Source organism: Cydia amplana, chromosome Z (genome assembly GCF_948474715.1).
Source record: "Cydia amplana chromosome Z, ilCydAmpl1.1, whole genome shotgun sequence".
Taxonomy (NCBI): domain Eukaryota; kingdom Metazoa; phylum Arthropoda; class Insecta; order Lepidoptera; family Tortricidae; genus Cydia; species Cydia amplana.
Genome location: NC_086096.1, coordinates 22,209,780 through 22,227,079, shown reverse-complemented (window position 1 = coordinate 22,227,079; position 17,300 = coordinate 22,209,780). Strand labels below are relative to the sequence as shown.

Sequence of the window (17,300 nt, the reverse complement as noted above, 5' to 3'; positions counted from 1 at the left end):
TGTACAGGTGGAATACCACCTTTCCCTAAATCCCTCTCCAGACTCATACTTTCACACACACTATAATAAAGTCCCCCTCCACACTCGCGTTCGCGGATTTGCGCCGCGATTCGCGCACGAGTGTGGAGGGAATTATGATACGGATTTGTACGGATCGCATCAAAATGGTACGGACAGGAATCGAAAGTAAAAAAGCTTTTTATTCTGTGTCTCAAACATGCGTTGATAGTGGTGTCAAAAATTTGACTCGCTCTCAAAACGCTACGCTACGCAAGAACAAGGGCGAGTACCTGAACACTAACCTTATAAAATAGCAGAAGAAGACGACATATTGGACTGGAAAAGCAACGAACTGACACTGGGATTTATGCGCGTGGCCGAATTCAACCGCAGTTTTTCAGAACTACACGTGAAACTGCTTATGTGATTCCTCTAGAAGTGATGTCTCTGTATCACTGAAGTGCAGGAAACTTGTGAAACATGTCGTTGTTTCGTAAGCCGAAAAGGATTCAAAGGCGCGTATTTTGCGTTGATGATGATGATGATGGTGAACCTGAGCCGCCACCACCGCCGGTCATCAGTCACGCTAAGAAGGAGAACAAACCGGTCAAGAGCACTCCACTTCTAAGTTTTGCTGATGAAGGTATTCTAATTACTTTCCATCATAATCTGGTTTAGGTAAATTGGTGTAATAGACTAATAGTGATTTAACTATTTCCAATACAGTCTATACAAACTGATTTGGCCAAGTTGTTTTACCACAACTCATTTCGTTTTAAATATAAATATTTTTGACAGGCAATTGGAAAGGTAATTTGTGACTAGGTCGTACACAGATTTGGAAAACTATTCATCCAGTGGAAGACGGTTAAGAACTTGTGTGTAATTTATAATTTGATCACAAGAGTTAACACAAAAGAGTATCATATCTATCAGAAAGTTTGTCTTTGTAGCCTCTAACTTTGGGAATGTCTACAAGAGACATGAACTTAATAATGCCAATTTATTAGTATAACTCGTAATGAACCATACTTTATATCAGGTATTTAGGCCCACTGCCGCAATGAGTATGTAATAATGGATTTGTTACCAGTTTGGTTGTACCTTCAACTGTTTTGCTAATAACAAGAAAAATTGCAAAATGGGTCACAAAAGAGGGGGACAGAGGATGATTTATGCACTCCACAAGTTGCTTCCCCGTCTATCTTTTTAGCTACATGCTGTGCCAAGTAGGCATGTTTGCTCAGATAATCGCACCATCACAGGGCTAGTTGTTTTATTTGGACTGTATTCGATGTATTACCGCAGTAGGCCTAGCACATGATTGGCGCCACAGTATCTTGTGGTGAGATAGATTAACCGCTACACCTGTTGTTATGATACTTTGTATACTGGTTCTAAATAAATTTCAGGGGTTCCCAATCTTTTTCAGTCCGCAACACACTTGTATGTTTAAAATTTCTGTGGCGGATTGCCTCACAGTGCTCCTCTATAGTTTATACGGCGCCCCAGGTCGCAGAGGCGACAGTTTGGGAATGCCTGCCCTAATGCAGACATATGCGGCTTTCTCCAATGGCTAGGGACACGCTGTATGTTGTCTACAACAACAAATTTGTTAGCCTGTTTTGTGGATACCTGTAAGAGCCTTCATTGATTTCTAAATACATGCCAAGTTTCATGCTTTCTCAGCAGCCGTACCTACTACACTTATAGAATAATTTAAACACATTTAAATATTCATAATTTACGTAATTTTAGAGGAAGATGGTGAAGTGTTTATTGTGAAGAAGTCATCACAAAGCAAGAGACTGGCCAAGCGTCGCGACCGGGAGAAACGACGCGCCAATGATAGTGATATTAACAAATATGACAACCACAGCAACAACGAGGTAATGTTTCTTTAAGACCAATTGTATAAGCTGTTCTCTCAGGGATACCATCCTTAGACTCCTTAGTCATCAACCTAATTAGGATTTCAGCATCACAATGAGTTTTAGTTATTGGAGTTTGTTTAAAATTTCGCTTGTTTGCATTGTTAATTGTAATTTTCTATATGTAATGTAGGAAAAGGATTCACCGATCAGCGCCGATAAACAAGAAAAAACAAAAAAGAAGAAAGCTAGTTTGGAAGGACTAATACTGTCTGGGAGGGAAGCGCTGGCGGCCGACGGGTCGGGCGATGTGTCGGGCAGCGAGGAGGAGGCGGAGGAGCCGGAGGAGGATAACAGGGGGTTCCACCGGTACCGCGCCGAGACCGTGCGCGCGGCGCTGGCCGTGGCGCCCGGCCACATCCCCGACGCGGCGCTCATCCACGCGGCGCGCAAGACGAGACAGCAGGTATGAGAGGTGAGGGACAACGCCGCGCGCCAGGACCCTCCGCGCCACTATTGTATCTTTTGTTATTATAATTTAAATCTTATTTGTCTCCATGTTATATTAAAAACCATTTTTACAAATCTATTACTTACTATTATAAGTTTGTCAATGAATAAGACTAATTTATAAACATTTCCGAGGTCAAAATTAAATTTTATCTGGCTCTTTTTAGACTTTTGACCAGTTACGACTAACTTACAAAACATAGACAGAAATTTTTTATTCAACATCACTTGAAATAGCAGGGTTAACAGATAGTGTAACACATTTTTACAGATAAACCTTAAATTTAGACTTAAAAACTAAGGCATTGAGTTGTATATCTAAGGGAGAAATATTCATGAAAGTTAAATAGGAGCTTGCCTCAGCATAATGTTGCAGTATATTTAATTTAAAACGAGATATCTATAGGTCGATCAGCTTGTAAAGAGAGCTTAAATTTAAGATTGATAATTTAAGGATATGATAGGCTGTTGACTATTTAGACGTGCAGGATAATACTGGCTAGATTACAGATATATATTTAAATGTTTAAATGCAGACTATTCTTATTCATAAGTACCACAGTTTTGGCCAAAAATATACGTGTGGCAATATGTCTTATAACAAATAGTTGAAATTAACAAAAATTGCTTTATATTTTTGACCATGGCTGGAGGTACGAGTACAAGGTACTCTCTTCTCGCCGTTTGTGACATGTCGAGCGGGACAGCTACTTTAACACATTACTATCCAGTTCAATTTTTTCCCAAGTGTTATTGGCTGCCACCATGTTTTGTAAATGCAAAGTACAAATGATATTTTACTCATTCGAGGCTATTTACAATTTTGTCCCAATATACTACTTTGCCAAGACATATATTGTTCGGCCTCGCATCATAGGATCAGCTTGATGGCACCATATGCCATTGCAGATGGTAGCAGTAGCATAACCTAAGTTACGCAGGTATATACGCCATATGTCAGCTTAATAGGGATACCGGAAAGCGGGTCACACTTGCAATAACTATAAACATAAATCACTAAAAACACTTAGGTACTTATTGCACAATTACTTTTATACTTAACAAAGATTTTAAACAATAATGACGGTTTACCTGTGTGCCTGAACTCTGAATACTTGGTTTCTGACCGGTAGATATAGACGGAAACAGCTAAAACTAAATAATTATTTGTAAATAACAAAAAAAGACTAGCGCATTTACAAAAACATGGGGTCACGGTAGGCGTATTATAGGCGTGTTGTGTGTGTGTAGGCGCGCGAGTGCGGGGACGTGATCCCCTTGGCGTCGGAGGCGGCGCCGGGCTCGCGGCTGCAGCGCGACGACGGCTCGGGCGACGACGAGGAGGGCCGCCTGCTCGTGCGCGGCCTCGACCTGCCCAGCGACAAGCCCAAGCGTACGTACATACCTCACTTACACAGACTACACAGACACCGCATTATGAAGCATACAAACAGCACAAGCTCACCATTGCTCACATAGCCCGTGTAATTTTAATTGCAATATGATACGATTCGACCAGCACAATTGAGTTGCATACTACACCATTTTATACTAGGTATAAATAAAGAGCTCAAGTACAGCCCTAAAACTTCATTTTAGTATGTACTGGTCGTCTAGTGATTGAGGAGGTCTGAGCATACACCCAACAACCACATTGCTAATACCTAGACTACACTCGGACCAATCTAACTAAGCACATTGGAATAACAGAGTGTGGCGTGTCACCATAAACTTCAAATTTCTATGAAAATATGACAATGGCTCGTCAATTAGTGGGGTATTCATTTTATTTAATCTTGGAAGTACATCGAACACAAACAGAAAATTGTGTTACTTACTTTCCACAAATTAATAAAACTATGATTTGTGAGAGTTGTCTGAACAGGGTATTTAGTCAAATCAGTTTCATTTTTAGATCTGTCAAAATGATTTGCTAATATGGAATTTGTATGAAACATTACACAATAACGTCACAGTCACCTGACCTACTTTTTTATATTTCTATCAGATTTATTAAATAGAACTTGTGTTTAAAAATAACTGCTATTTTTTTTAATACCCTATCGACAGACTGAAAACGTCAATGAGATAAGAGTTGCAGCTACTTTTTGGTCAACTAAATGTTTAAATAGAAAATCTATACGATATTTTTTTACTATTCAGTTATAAAAAGTATATAATGGCGGCTTCGATGCATTTCTTCAGCTAAATGCCACCAGGGTCTTAACCCTATAATAGGCTACATTCCTACTAGTCAAATCAGCTTCTTTTTTAGAACTGTCAAAACGATATTTTAGTATGGAATTTATATGAAAACAAATATAGTGACGTCACGGTAAACTCACCTACTTTTTATATTCTAATCCGATTTATTAAATACAAATTGTGTTTAAAAATAGCTGCTATCTATGTTTTTCTAATAATTATCTGGTGTTTTATTTCGTGCACGGTTTGAAATAATTTATTTGAAGTACAGGAAACATCCCTATTGAAAGTGTAATATGGCAGGTGGGACGACGGCGGCGTCGGCGGACTCTGAGCTGGACAGCGAGGGCGAGGAGTGGGCGGCGCAGCAGCTCAACAAGGCGCGCGGCGCGCTCGCCGACGGACCGGGTATAATACTACCCCACCTACGCTATAACCGCTCAAATCGAAATTCGCAAATTTCGGGCATTTTTCTCTGTCACTCTAATGAGGCCTTCATTGGAGTAAAAGAGCAATTTGCGAATTTCGGTTTTCGCGGTAGCCGCTCTGTACAGCGGCGGGGACTCGGGGCTGACGGCAAGGAGGGAGGGGGCCGCGCAGCAGCTCAACAAGGCGCGCGGCGTAACTATACCAATTACAGAGGCCCGTGGCAAAATCGAAATGGGGCAATGGGGGCCTGAGCTCATGGCCTCTTGAACAAATTGGCATTCCTCTCGAGCCAGGTGTCAGCGACACGATTAGATTTAAGTAATTAAACATAATTATTGAAATATTTGTGATACAAAGTTAATTTTCACGAACTTTCGAATGAACACGAGCAATAAGTAACGGTGCGACATATTTCCTACTATATTTCTAAAGCTTGACGTACATGTTGGCCGAGGCGTCCGGTGCCGGTCTCAGTTTGTTATCGAGAGCTATAAATGTATTACGTTGCAGACGGCACGGAGGCGGGGCTGAACCCGTTCGCGGTGGCGCCGCCGCCGCCGCCGCGGCTGCAGGAGGCGCACCTGCGGCCGCTGGCCGCGCCCGCGCAGCCGCCGCCCGCCACGCCGCAGGCGCTACTCGACGCGCTCACTGACAGGTATGCCGGGCGCTTAACCCTATACACACTCCAAATTACACCAGGGGCCCATTTCTCGAACGATATTAGTCTAATATTATTAGTGTGTTGTCATGGCAACCCATACGATTTGACAGTTCGTGGACTAATAATATTAGTCTAATACCGTTCGAGAAATGGGCCCCAGAATATGGCGAACTTGTAAATACTGTATTTATATCAATAAACGTAACCCATATTCCGTAAATATACTACATAGTTTCAATTTCATCACCGCGGCGTCGTCACACACCACATACTCCACTTTATGACAATGATATTATATAACGCGTACGTAATCGTAGTTTGTATGTGTTTTTTTTTGTTTAGGTTGCACGAATTAGAGGCGGACCGGTCTTCGACCCTGGCAAAGAAGGAGTCGTGGTCGGCGCGGCTGGAGGCGGCGGCGGCGACGCGCTCGGCGTGCGGCGCGCGCACCGGCGCGCTGGACGCGGCCTACCGCCGCGCGCAGGCCGCCCGGGGCTTCCTCACCGACCTCATCGAGTGCCTCGATGAAAAGGTCACTAATACTCAACAACAACGTATTACAACATAGAGCAAGATCAAGACTGTGTCTGGCAATATTGCTTAATATTAATTTTTAACAATATCTTCTGAAACAAACATAAAAATCGGCATAAAAATGAGAATTTAAGAAAAGAATTTAACGGATATTAACGGATAACGGCCGGTGGGCCAAGCTAGCAGGTATGCATACACTCAAAGTACAGTTCAGCTGCAGAGAAACGTGACCTCCCCCCACCCCTGCATAGAAGTTTGTATGCAAAGATGCTAAGCGAATAGTATTGAACATCTTATTTCTGAGAAATTAGGAATGTCGGGGAGCTCTGGGATCTTGGACTAATACATCAATCAATATAATTTTACAGTTTAACTTGGAGTGTTCTCGTAGTGCGTAGTGCAACCGGCCCTAACGAGGCATGCACGTATGTTTGCAGTTGCCGCTGCTGGAGGCGCTCGAGGCGCGCGCGCTGGCGCTGCACCGGCGCCGCTGCGAGTTCCTCACGGAGCGGCGCCGCGCCGACGTGCAGGACCAGGCGCTCGACACCCTGGCGCCCGGTAACTACCCTCCCTGCTGTAGCGTGTACGGTGTATGTGTGCAGCCGCCGCTGCTGGAGGCGCTCGAGGCGCGCGCGCTGGCGCTGCACCGGCGCCGCTGCGAGTTCCTCACGGAGCGGCGCCGCGCCGACGTGCAGGACCAGGCGCTCGACACCCTGGCGCCCGGTAACTACCCTCCCTGCTGTAGCGTGTACGGTGTATGTGTGCAGCCGCCGCTGCTGGAGGCGCTCGAGGCGCGCGCGCTGGCGCTGCACCGGCGCCGCTGCGAGTTCCTCACGGAGCGGCGCCGCGCCGACGTGCAGGACCAGGCGCTCGACACCCTGGCGCCCGGTAACTACCCTCCCTGCTGTAGCGTGTACGGTGTATGTGTGCAGCCGCCGCTGCTGGAGGCGCTCGAGGCGCGCGCGCTGGCGCTGCACCGGCGCCGCTGCGAGTTCCTCACGGAGCGGCGCCGCGCCGACGTGCAGGACCAGGCGCTCGACACCCTGGCGCCCGGTAACTACCCTCCCTGCTGTAGCGTGTACGGTGTATGTGTGCAGCCGCCGCTGCTGGAGGCGCTCGAGGCGCGCGCGCTGGCGCTGCACCGGCGCCGCTGCGAGTTCCTCACGGAGCGGCGCCGCGCCGACGTGCAGGACCAGGCGCTCGACACCCTGGCGCCCGGTAACTACCCTCCCTGCTGTAGCGTGTACGGTGTATGTGTGCAGCCGCCGCTGCTGGAGGCGCTCGAGGCGCGCGCGCTGGCGCTGCACCGGCGCCGCTGCGAGTTCCTCACGGAGCGGCGCCGCGCCGACGTGCAGGACCAGGCGCTCGACACCCTGGCGCCCGGTAACTACCCTCCCTGCTGTAGCGTGTACGGTGTATGTGTGCAGCCGCCGCTGCTGGAGGCGCTCGAGGCGCGCGCGCTGGCGCTGCACCGGCGCCGCTGCGAGTTCCTCACGGAGCGGCGCCGCGCCGACGTGCAGGACCAGGCGCTCGACACCCTGGCGCCCGGTAACTACCCTCCCTGCTGTAGCGTGTACGGTGTATGTGTGCAGCCGCCGCTGCTGGAGGCGCTCGACTCGAGGCGCGCGCGCTGGCGCTATATAAAAAAAATGCAATTTGAACAATTTAAAATTGTACATTGTAAAGTTACTGTAATTATTGTTAAAAGTTTTAAAACGTATAAGTACAAAAGAAAGACAAAGAAAGAAAGCTGGGATGATGGTATGAATCTATAGTTGGTCAAACCAACTTGTCAGTAAATAAGAACCAAAAATACTATACTCATCCTTTTATTCTGGGTGCTAGTACTAGTGTAAGATAACGATAGTAGGTATGATTATCTCTGTCCATGTTTGAAATGAGACAATCCTTTGACAAACTATACATATTATGTGCAGGTCGCGCGGGCGCGCTGAAGCCGGCGGACTCGGAGGAGAAGATCCGTCGCACGGCGGAGCGCGAGGGGCGGCGGCGCGCGCGGCGGCTCAAGCGCGAGGCGGCGGCGGCGGCCGGCGCGCCGTCGCCGCGCTCGCACCGCGACGGCGACTCCAGCGACGACGACCTGCCGCCCAGCGAGGAACACTACTACCGCCAGGAGAAAGGTACACTCACCGAAATACGGAAGGTCGTGAAGTCTAAACTCCTTGGCGCACACCAGTTGTAGGAAAATATACAATAGTTATTTGTAAACTGTTGATAAGAACATGGTTATCCTTAAAAAGTGCAAGAAACCGCAGTAATGAAGATAAATTGGTTTGTTTGGTTATTCCCACTAGTTACCACTAAACCGAGTTGGTGGTAACTACTGGGAATAATTTTTCCCAGTAGTTACCAGTGGTAAAAGGTGGGAAAAAAATTCCCAGTGGTTACCACTGGTAACAACTTGGTGGTAACTAGTGGGAATAACTCGTTTGTTTAAATCACTTTTCTATTGAACTCTACTTTATACAACTTTATTTGTGTTGTTAGAGAGTATCCGCGCGGCGGCGGCGGCGGTGTTCGCGGACGCGCTGCCGGCGTGGCGCAGCGCGCGCGGCGTGTGCGCGCGGCTGGCGCGGTGGCGGCGCCGCGACCCCACGCTCTACGCCGACGCCTACGTGGCCGACTGCCTGCCCAAGCTGATCGCTCCCTACGTCAGGCATCAGGTACGTTCCCACACGAGTCACATTTCTAATGCACATAGTTAACTACATCACTGGACAAGCTGAAAAATTACTGAGCTATTAGATGTATCCATCACCGGAAGGATGGAAAAGTGGAACGAGAAATTATCTACGTCGCATAATGGTACGTACAAAGCTTTAAATCCATATAAATGTCTTAGGGTGGTATTCCACTTGTCCAAGAACAAGATATTGGACGGATGGAATTGCAACGTTAGACGTAAGAAGTACATAATTTCCATTGCGTTACTTGCGCACTTATGCACTTGCCACGTAACCTGTCAGCCTTGTGTTGTCAAACCGATATACGAGTATCCTACATACGTATGTATGTAAATGTTATTTCTTCTTTTTTAGCTTATTCTTTGGAACCCACTCGCAGATGAGGACAATGAAGACTATGAAAGGATGGATTGGTACAAGTAAGTGGAATAACTTTCCTCATGCAGGTTTACCGTATGTAAGTAAGTATATGTAATTGGGTACTACTATGGGATCAGAAGGTACGGTAAATAAATTAAAAGATGCGTGTCCATTAGTTGGTGTTTACTATGAGACTAATCTTACGCGCCGAGCGCAGTCGGCTCTAACTTATCCTATACCTATATACTACGGATACATATGTTATGGTGGTGGCGGGGAGCCTCGCCACAGTCCTCCACCCTTAGAAAAATCTAGAAAAAACTATTGCTAAAAATCCGGCCCGCACTTTTTATTTCAATCTTAGGATTGCACTAAGTATTTACACTATTTACACTATCACATGGTTGATTGTTTGTTGTTTCGGCGGCGGCGCTCCAATAGCGCCGGTTTGCACGGCGGCTGCGGTCCTCTTTCTTATGGTTTTCTCTATCCGATAGTCCACTGTTGCTCTAATGCGTTGTTTGCAGTAACGCCAGCCAATGTATAGGGTGGCTAGCGTTATTAAGGCGCTGACCAGCACCACGGCTGCGAGAGACATCTTAAAGTTTGTGTTGTCTCCTGATGTGTCCTCCTTCTCCGATGTCCTCAGCTTGGTGTCCGACGCGACACCATTCTGGGCCACGATCATTGTTTTGCTTGGTGGGTTCCCCATGTTTGGTTGAGAGTGGATGTATATAGCTCGACGTCCGAATATGTACTGATGTAGACTGTGAGTGATGGAATGCTAAATGTTGAATCGCACGGTCTTCTTTACCGTGCGACCGGATCTTGTTCTCACCAGCGGTTCGGTTGAAGTGGTGCCATTAGTGTCATTCCGCTGCGGTGTCGGTGTTGGTGATGTTATGACACCCGGAGATGCGGCTACTGTATCACTTCGTTGAATGCTGGGGCTCGTAACCGTCATATCGTCGGCCATTAAAAGATAAGCCGGCTTGAGACGGTCAAGTGACACAGTGACATGTTTATTGTTGACTGTGATAATAAAGAACTTTGGATGGCGAGATAAAACTTGAAATGGACCTTCGTACGCAGGTACTAAGGACTTTCGAGCTTCGTTACGCAGGAATACATGTGTACAAGAGTTTAAGTCCTTGTGTATGAAGATGTTGTTTTTGTTGTGAGAACCAGTAGCGTTCGCAATACTCGGAACGGATGAGAGGATGTGAGCGAGATTATTCACATATTCGTTGGTATTTATGTTTGTATTATGTTTGGTAAATAAATCTCCTGGTAATCTAAGGTTTGTGCCGTATAAGAATTGAGATGGACTAAAACCTAGGTCTTCCTTTATGGCTGAGCGTAAACCTAGTAAGATTAAAGGTAGTTCCTGTGACCATTGTGTATTATCTTTACATTTGGCGGTAATGGCGGCCTTTAATGTCCTATGAAATCTCTCGATCATGCCGTTCGCTTTCGGATTGTACGCTGTTGTACGAACACGTTCGATGCCGAGTCTTTTTAATAATTGCGTAAATAAATCGGACTCGAATTGTCGGCCTTGGTCTGAAGTGATTCGCTTGGGGCAACCGAAACGAGCTATCCAGTGTTCTACGAACACTTTAGCAACCGTTTCGGCTGTTATATCCTTTGTAGGGATCACTTCAGGCCATTTTGTTACCCTATCTATTATTGTGACGCAATATCTGAAATCGTTAGATAGCGGCAACGGACCTATAATGTCAATATGCACATGTTCGAAACGTGAAGCGTTGTCGAACTCGCCTATTGGTGTGATGGTATGTCTCTGAATTTTTGACTTCTGACACGGAATACAACATTTTACAATATTTTTGATATCTGTGTTCATGCTCGGCCAGAAATATCTATTTTTAACTGCATGCCTTGTAGCAGAGATGCCGGGGTGACTCACGTTGTGAATTGTTTTAATCGCAAGTTCTAAGTTCAAGTAAGTAAGGTCGGATGTTATCAGTTGATGTTTCGCAAGTTATTTTTATCCCGGATTCTGGCATTGTGATTAATTTAAATTGTAGATTATTTTGAGTTTTCAGATTCTGTAATTCAGCGTCATTTTCTTGTGCTTCGGCTAACGATTTATAATCGATTAAACTAGGTATTGATATTTCATTTATCCTCGATAAGGCGTCGGCTACTGTGTTTTTATCACCTTCGATGTATTGGATTTTGTCACAAAATTGAGATATAAAGTCTAATTGTCTGAGGCGTCTAGGTGAATCTGAAGGTGAGACCTTTTTTGTAAGTGCGAATGTTAATGGTTTGTGGTCTGTTAATACAGTTAATTCTTTGCCTTCTACCATGTGACGAAAATGCCTTATAGCCATGTACATAGCTAATAACTCTCTGTCGAAAGTACTGTACCTACATTGGGTTTCGGTAAGTTTTTTCGAAAAGAAAGCTAGAGGTTCTAATTTATCACCTATCTGTTGATGTAAGGCGCCACCTACGCAGTTTCCGGAAGCATCAGTCATTAGAACTAGGGGTGCGGACACTTCCGGATGTGACAAAACTAAAGCTTCATTAATGCTTTTCTTACATTGGCTGAACGCTTCTAATGCACTTTCAGACCATGTAATTTTAGTTTTATCGTTTTTTCTAGCATTATGTAAGTAAGCGTTTAATGGTGCTTGAATTTCAGCGGCTTTTGGAATGCTTTGCCTATAGAAATTCATCATTCCTAGAAATCGCCGGAGTTCCTCGACTGTTTTTGGTAGCGGAAAGTTTGAAATGAGTTGCGTTTTTTCTTCGCTTGGTTTGATACCTTCCTTACTAATATGATAGCCGAGAAAAATTAATTCCGATTTCCCAAATTCGCATTTATTTGTGTTTATGGTAAGTCCGTAGTCGTTGAGTCGTTCTAGGACTAACTCTAAGTGTTTAATGTGTTGTTCCTTTGACTCGGAGCTAATAATTATGTCGTCTAAGTATGCGAATGCAAAATCGAGGTTTTTGAGTACAGTGTTGATTAACCTCTGGAAATCCTGCGCTGCGTTACGTAAGCCAAAATTCATCCTAGTATACTCGAATAATCCAAAAGGCGTGATTACAGCTGTTTTTGGAATATCCTCTGGTGCCATGGGTATATTATGGTAGGCTTTGCGCACATCGATTTTGGAAAATATTGATTTACCTTTAAGTGTGTATGTAAAGTCTAAAAGTCTTGGTAATGGATAACGGTCAGGAATTGTTTGTGCGTTTAACCTACGATAATCACCGCAAGGTCTTGTTTCCTTTCCGTCCTTTTTATCGACACACACAAGTGGATTTGCCCAAGGGCTATTAGATGGTCTACAAATGCCTAATTGCGTCATTCTTTCGAATTCGGCTTTGGCTAATTTGTATTTTTTTGGATTAAGTGGGCGTGCTTTTTCGTAAACTGGAGGACCAGTTGTATAAATGTGATGTTGGACCTCATGTTTCGGATTTAATTTGAAATTCTCTTTTTTAGTGATGTCAGGGAATTTCTCTAATAATTTGTGATACTCATTATTGACGTCAATTGACCGAATAGTTGTTGGCTCGACATCTTTGCAGATACTAGCAGCTCGTGATAGTAGAGTAATTTTATCTATTAGTTTCTTACCATGTAAATCTACTAATAATTTGTTAGCTACTAGAAAGTCGGCACCTATAATTGATCTTTGGACGTCTGCTAATATAAATTTCCAAATAAATGTACGACGTAGGCCAAGATCAATTGCTAAAGTTTTGTCGCCGTATGTCTTAATTTTTGAGCCATTGGCAGCATATAAAGTGTAGTCTGACTGAGTGTTTTGCCTTTTTCCGGCTAAAACAGACACATCAGCACCAGTGTCTATCAAAAATCGCGTGCCTGTATTATGGTCGGTAACGCATAAACGGTATGTATTTTCGACACCGACAACTTGGTATATGCGTGCCGGTGTCGGAGTTAGTTTTCCGACCCGGAAGTATGACGACAATTAGTAAGATCACCGCATTTGCGAGCATCTTGTCCGTAGGTGAAATGGTAGTAGCATTTATAATTAGATTCACCTGGTTTTGCTACTTGGGACATAAATGCGATTTTATTCGAGCTATTACTTTTCGAACGTGTTCGCGATGGATCTCTTTGAAAACGCGTGCGGCGGACATGATCTCGCGATTTCCTAGTCGTTGTCGTGTTTAATTTATTGGTAATGGCCTGTATTTCTAATTTTAGGTTGGCTATTTCCCGTAATAATTTGTCGTTATCGGGTTTAAAAGAGGTTGTGGAAGATGATGCTATAGCGGCCAATTCCGATGGTTTGGTACTTTCTACTATTTTATCTGCCATCGCAGCTAAAGTATCTAATTTTACTTCCCCCGAGTCACACGCCGTTATCACTGCACGTATTGACTGAGGGAGACGACCGACAAATAGTAATTTTAATGTGTCGTCTTGGACGCGAGTTTTACCTAATTCTCTCATACGTCTGAGTAATTGCGAAGGCTTTTGATCTCCTAACTCAATTTCGTTCAAAAGTTGATTTAACTGCCTCGACTCTGACTCTTCATACACAGATATTAATCGGGCTTTAATTGTTTCGAACTTATTGGTTTCGGGCATATTTTCTAAAATGTCACTAATGTCCCTTAACTCGTCCCTCCCCAACTTAGCAATTAAAAGTTGACTCTTATGAAGGTCACTTGCCTTTTGTGGATCCACTATGGCGTCGAACTGGTGGAACCAGAGCCTTGGCTGTTGCCGCCAAAACTCAGGGATGCGCGACGAGAGGGTGATGGCGGTCAGCTGCTGCGGGAACTGCTGGGTGACAGGTTGTTGGTTGGGCTGCAGCTGGTCTTGAGTTACTTCCTCCGTCATGGTGATGCGAGGTACGGAAGCCGATTTAATCAAAAGTTCTAAGTTGGCGCGCGGAACACTTGAGACACGTCGGGAGTCACCACTTTACCGTATGTAAGTAAGTATATGTAATTGGGTACTACTATGGGATCAGAAGGTACGGTAAATAAATTAAAAGATGCGTGTCCATTAGTTGGTGTTTACTATGAGACTAATCTTACGCGCCGAGCGCAGTCGGCTCTAACTTATCCTATACCTATATACTACGGATACATATGTTATGGTGGTGGCGGGGAGCCTCGCCACACAGGCATACCTAGGTGAAAATATTGTCCTCAATTTTTTAACATGGTTTGCTTTGAAATTGAATTCCAAGTTAAACTATTTAAGAGTTATAATAATAATAATAATAAGTTACTAATATAATATTATGGAAACTATTTTCTGAAATAAATAATTATTTAATTTAATTTAATCTGTAATCATCGCAATGTTTCAAGTTTTTAGACATTTATTTATGTATTTTTATTGAAATATAATGAGATGTTTATGGCATTCTTGTTAGTATGGATTGTATTTGTGCGTTAGATGGTTAATGATGTACGGAGTTCGGAACGAGAAGCTGTCGAGCGAGTCGGAGCAGTCAAGCGAGGAGGAGAGCGTCGGCGGCGGCGGCGTGAGCGAGGACGGCGTGCGCGCCGACCCCGACCTGATGCTCGTGCCCGCCGTCGTCTGCGGGGTCGTGCTGCCCAAGCTCGCAGGTGACGCCAACTTACCATTGCCACACAAAGATAATACGTACTATACATACGCTCATGGTGGTCTTTGTCCAACAAACCCGCAGTTGCTCTAAAGCTGCCCTCTTTTGATAAATAAGTAAGCTTAGAGTGCCAACTCCGTACATGGCTGCATTACTTATTAATATATGTATACATATTACCCTTGCGCTTGGTAGAGCAAATATAAGTTAGCTCTATGAAAAAGATATATAAAGATGGTGTAAAACTATGTATTCTGTAAATGTAAAATAAATAAGTTTTTGCAAAGCTGGCTTGAAACTTATTATAAATATGTTTTATCTAAGTATGGTGCGAACACCCTAAACCTACTTCTCTATGCCTGATGAATTTTAAAATTACGGTTCATGACATAAATAAGTAGACAATAAATATAAACTTGTGCAGAGCTGGTTGACGCCGCATGGGACCCCGTGTGCGTGCGCGCGTGCGTGCGCCTGCGGCAGCTGATGGTGCGCGCGTGCGCGGTGCCCGGCGCCGCGGCCGCCATGGCCCGCGTGGCGGCGGCGGCGCGCGCGCGCCTGCAGCGGGCGCTCAACGGCGACGTGTTCCTGCCGCCGCTGCCCACCAACCAGTCAGTACCGCACTCTTCACGATACACCTAACAACCAAACGGAAGTGCAAACGTGAATTAAGTCATTGTGTCAAGATTATAAAATATTTAGTACAAATGTTTCTCTGTGTACTATTAAATGAGCTTGTGTTGTACACAGTATGTAATCGTTGTTCGATTGCTGACTGTTCATAAGTTGACGCTCGTTTACGCTTATCATTTCATACTTTGCATATGACTGTTTGGCAGGGCTCTTGACGGCGCGAGCGGTGCATTCTGGCGGCGCTGCCTGGGTGCGGGCGTACGGTTGCTGCGCGCCGCGCTGGCACTCACGTCGCCACCGCCGCTGCTGCGCGCCGATGACGTCGCGCTCTCCCTCATAGGTGAGTGAGCATCTCGTTCAAATTTTCATCATTTGTAATTAGGGGCTGTTCATAAATTACGTCATCTATTTTTGACCCCCTCTAAAATCATCCAAAAATCATGCTTCGAATAACCCCGTTTCCTCCTACATCATGCTACCATCATCCGATGTCCAGACCCCCCCCCCCACCCCCAATTTGAAATGACGTAATTTATGAATAGCCCCTTACACGCTTTTGGTACCTCACTGTAGTCGGGATAATAAATGTTAATTAGGTAATGACATTAGATGGAATACTTATTGTTGCAGAGACGCTGAGTACAGCAGCGGGCGCGTCCGCCGGGCCGGCGGCGGCGGCGGCGGCCGCGGCGCTGGCGGAGACGCTGCCGCGCGGCACGGGCGAGCTGCGCGCGCGCGCGCTGCGCCGCCTCGCGCGCCTCGCCGCGCTCGCCATCGACCGCCTCGACCAAGCCAACCCGCTCCACATGTAAGCCTGAGCCTGCATGCCGACCCATTACCGCGGTTATCACTATCACACTGCGTATATATGGACATCTAAGTTTTAAAATCTATAAAACTCAAATTGACTAGATTTTAAACCCATCCATTAATACATTTACACAATTCCATAGCTTCCAATCCATACCTTCATAGTATAAAGTTTATACTGTATACCTATTACCTATAAGGTCTCCCTTAAATTTTTTTGATTCTTATTTTAACAAATTAAAATTGCATTTGTATTGGTGTCTCTGGGCGGGTAGAGGATATGCCTATTGAATATACATACATGTATACAGTTATACATTGAGACACGTTGAGCACACACACGATGGCTGAAATACCTATTAACGCGTTGATTTGTGTTTAGGAAAGCTGTAGAACAAGCCAAAGCAGTGATAGCAGAGGCCAAGACGTCAGAGTGACGGCGATCGCGCGCGGCCACGGGCGGCGCCGGCTCGGGCTCCACCTACCAGGCATGCGGACCAAGTCGACATGCTTTAACACGAACGATCCAATCAGTTGTAGGTATAAATGTGACGTTTTAAACGGAATGTCTCCGAGACATCTCATTTTAATCTCAAATCGTGCGGCTAACAGATAATCAGGTGCAGCCTATCATCATTTCACATGGGCGTTTGGTAGTCATTGTGCGGTAGTTTATTTTCTTGCAGTTTTAGAAGTAAATCAAGATTAAGTATTTAATATTGACTCTTAAACATAATACAAATCGGTCTCACGATGCTCAGCCTTCAACCAGCCCTTAGTTAACCACAATAGCTTCTTACCAACCACCTCAGTTACGTGGCAGACCTCTAATTACGAATAGTGACATAATAATCGTATCAATGTGTTCTTACTACACAAACTGTGACATTCGACTACATAATGCCTGCTTGCCTAATCTACGTATTTAGCACAATGTCTATAAATAAATGAAATTTTGAGACCTGTGTTTTGTCGTTTTCTTAGT

At 45.0% G+C, this 17,300-nt stretch overlaps 1 protein-coding gene across 1 annotated transcript; it reads left to right on the top strand.

The window, feature by feature from the left end:
• The first annotated feature begins 290 nt into the window (after nt 1-290).
• LOC134661948 (PAX3- and PAX7-binding protein 1) lies at nt 291-16,920 on the top strand. The gene is made up of 16 exons (XM_063518202.1): nt 291-643; nt 1,759-1,889; nt 2,065-2,337; nt 3,633-3,774; nt 4,890-4,994; nt 5,526-5,670; nt 6,019-6,208; nt 6,648-6,768; nt 8,148-8,351; nt 8,719-8,894; nt 9,270-9,334; nt 14,701-14,873; nt 15,297-15,483; nt 15,712-15,845; nt 16,136-16,313; nt 16,698-16,920. Exons 1-16 carry the CDS (start codon nt 481-483, stop codon nt 16,750-16,752), a joined length of 2,442 nt encoding a protein of 813 aa, XP_063374272.1. The 5' UTR covers nt 291-480; the 3' UTR covers nt 16,753-16,920.
• The last annotated feature ends 380 nt before the right edge of the window (nt 16,921-17,300 follow it).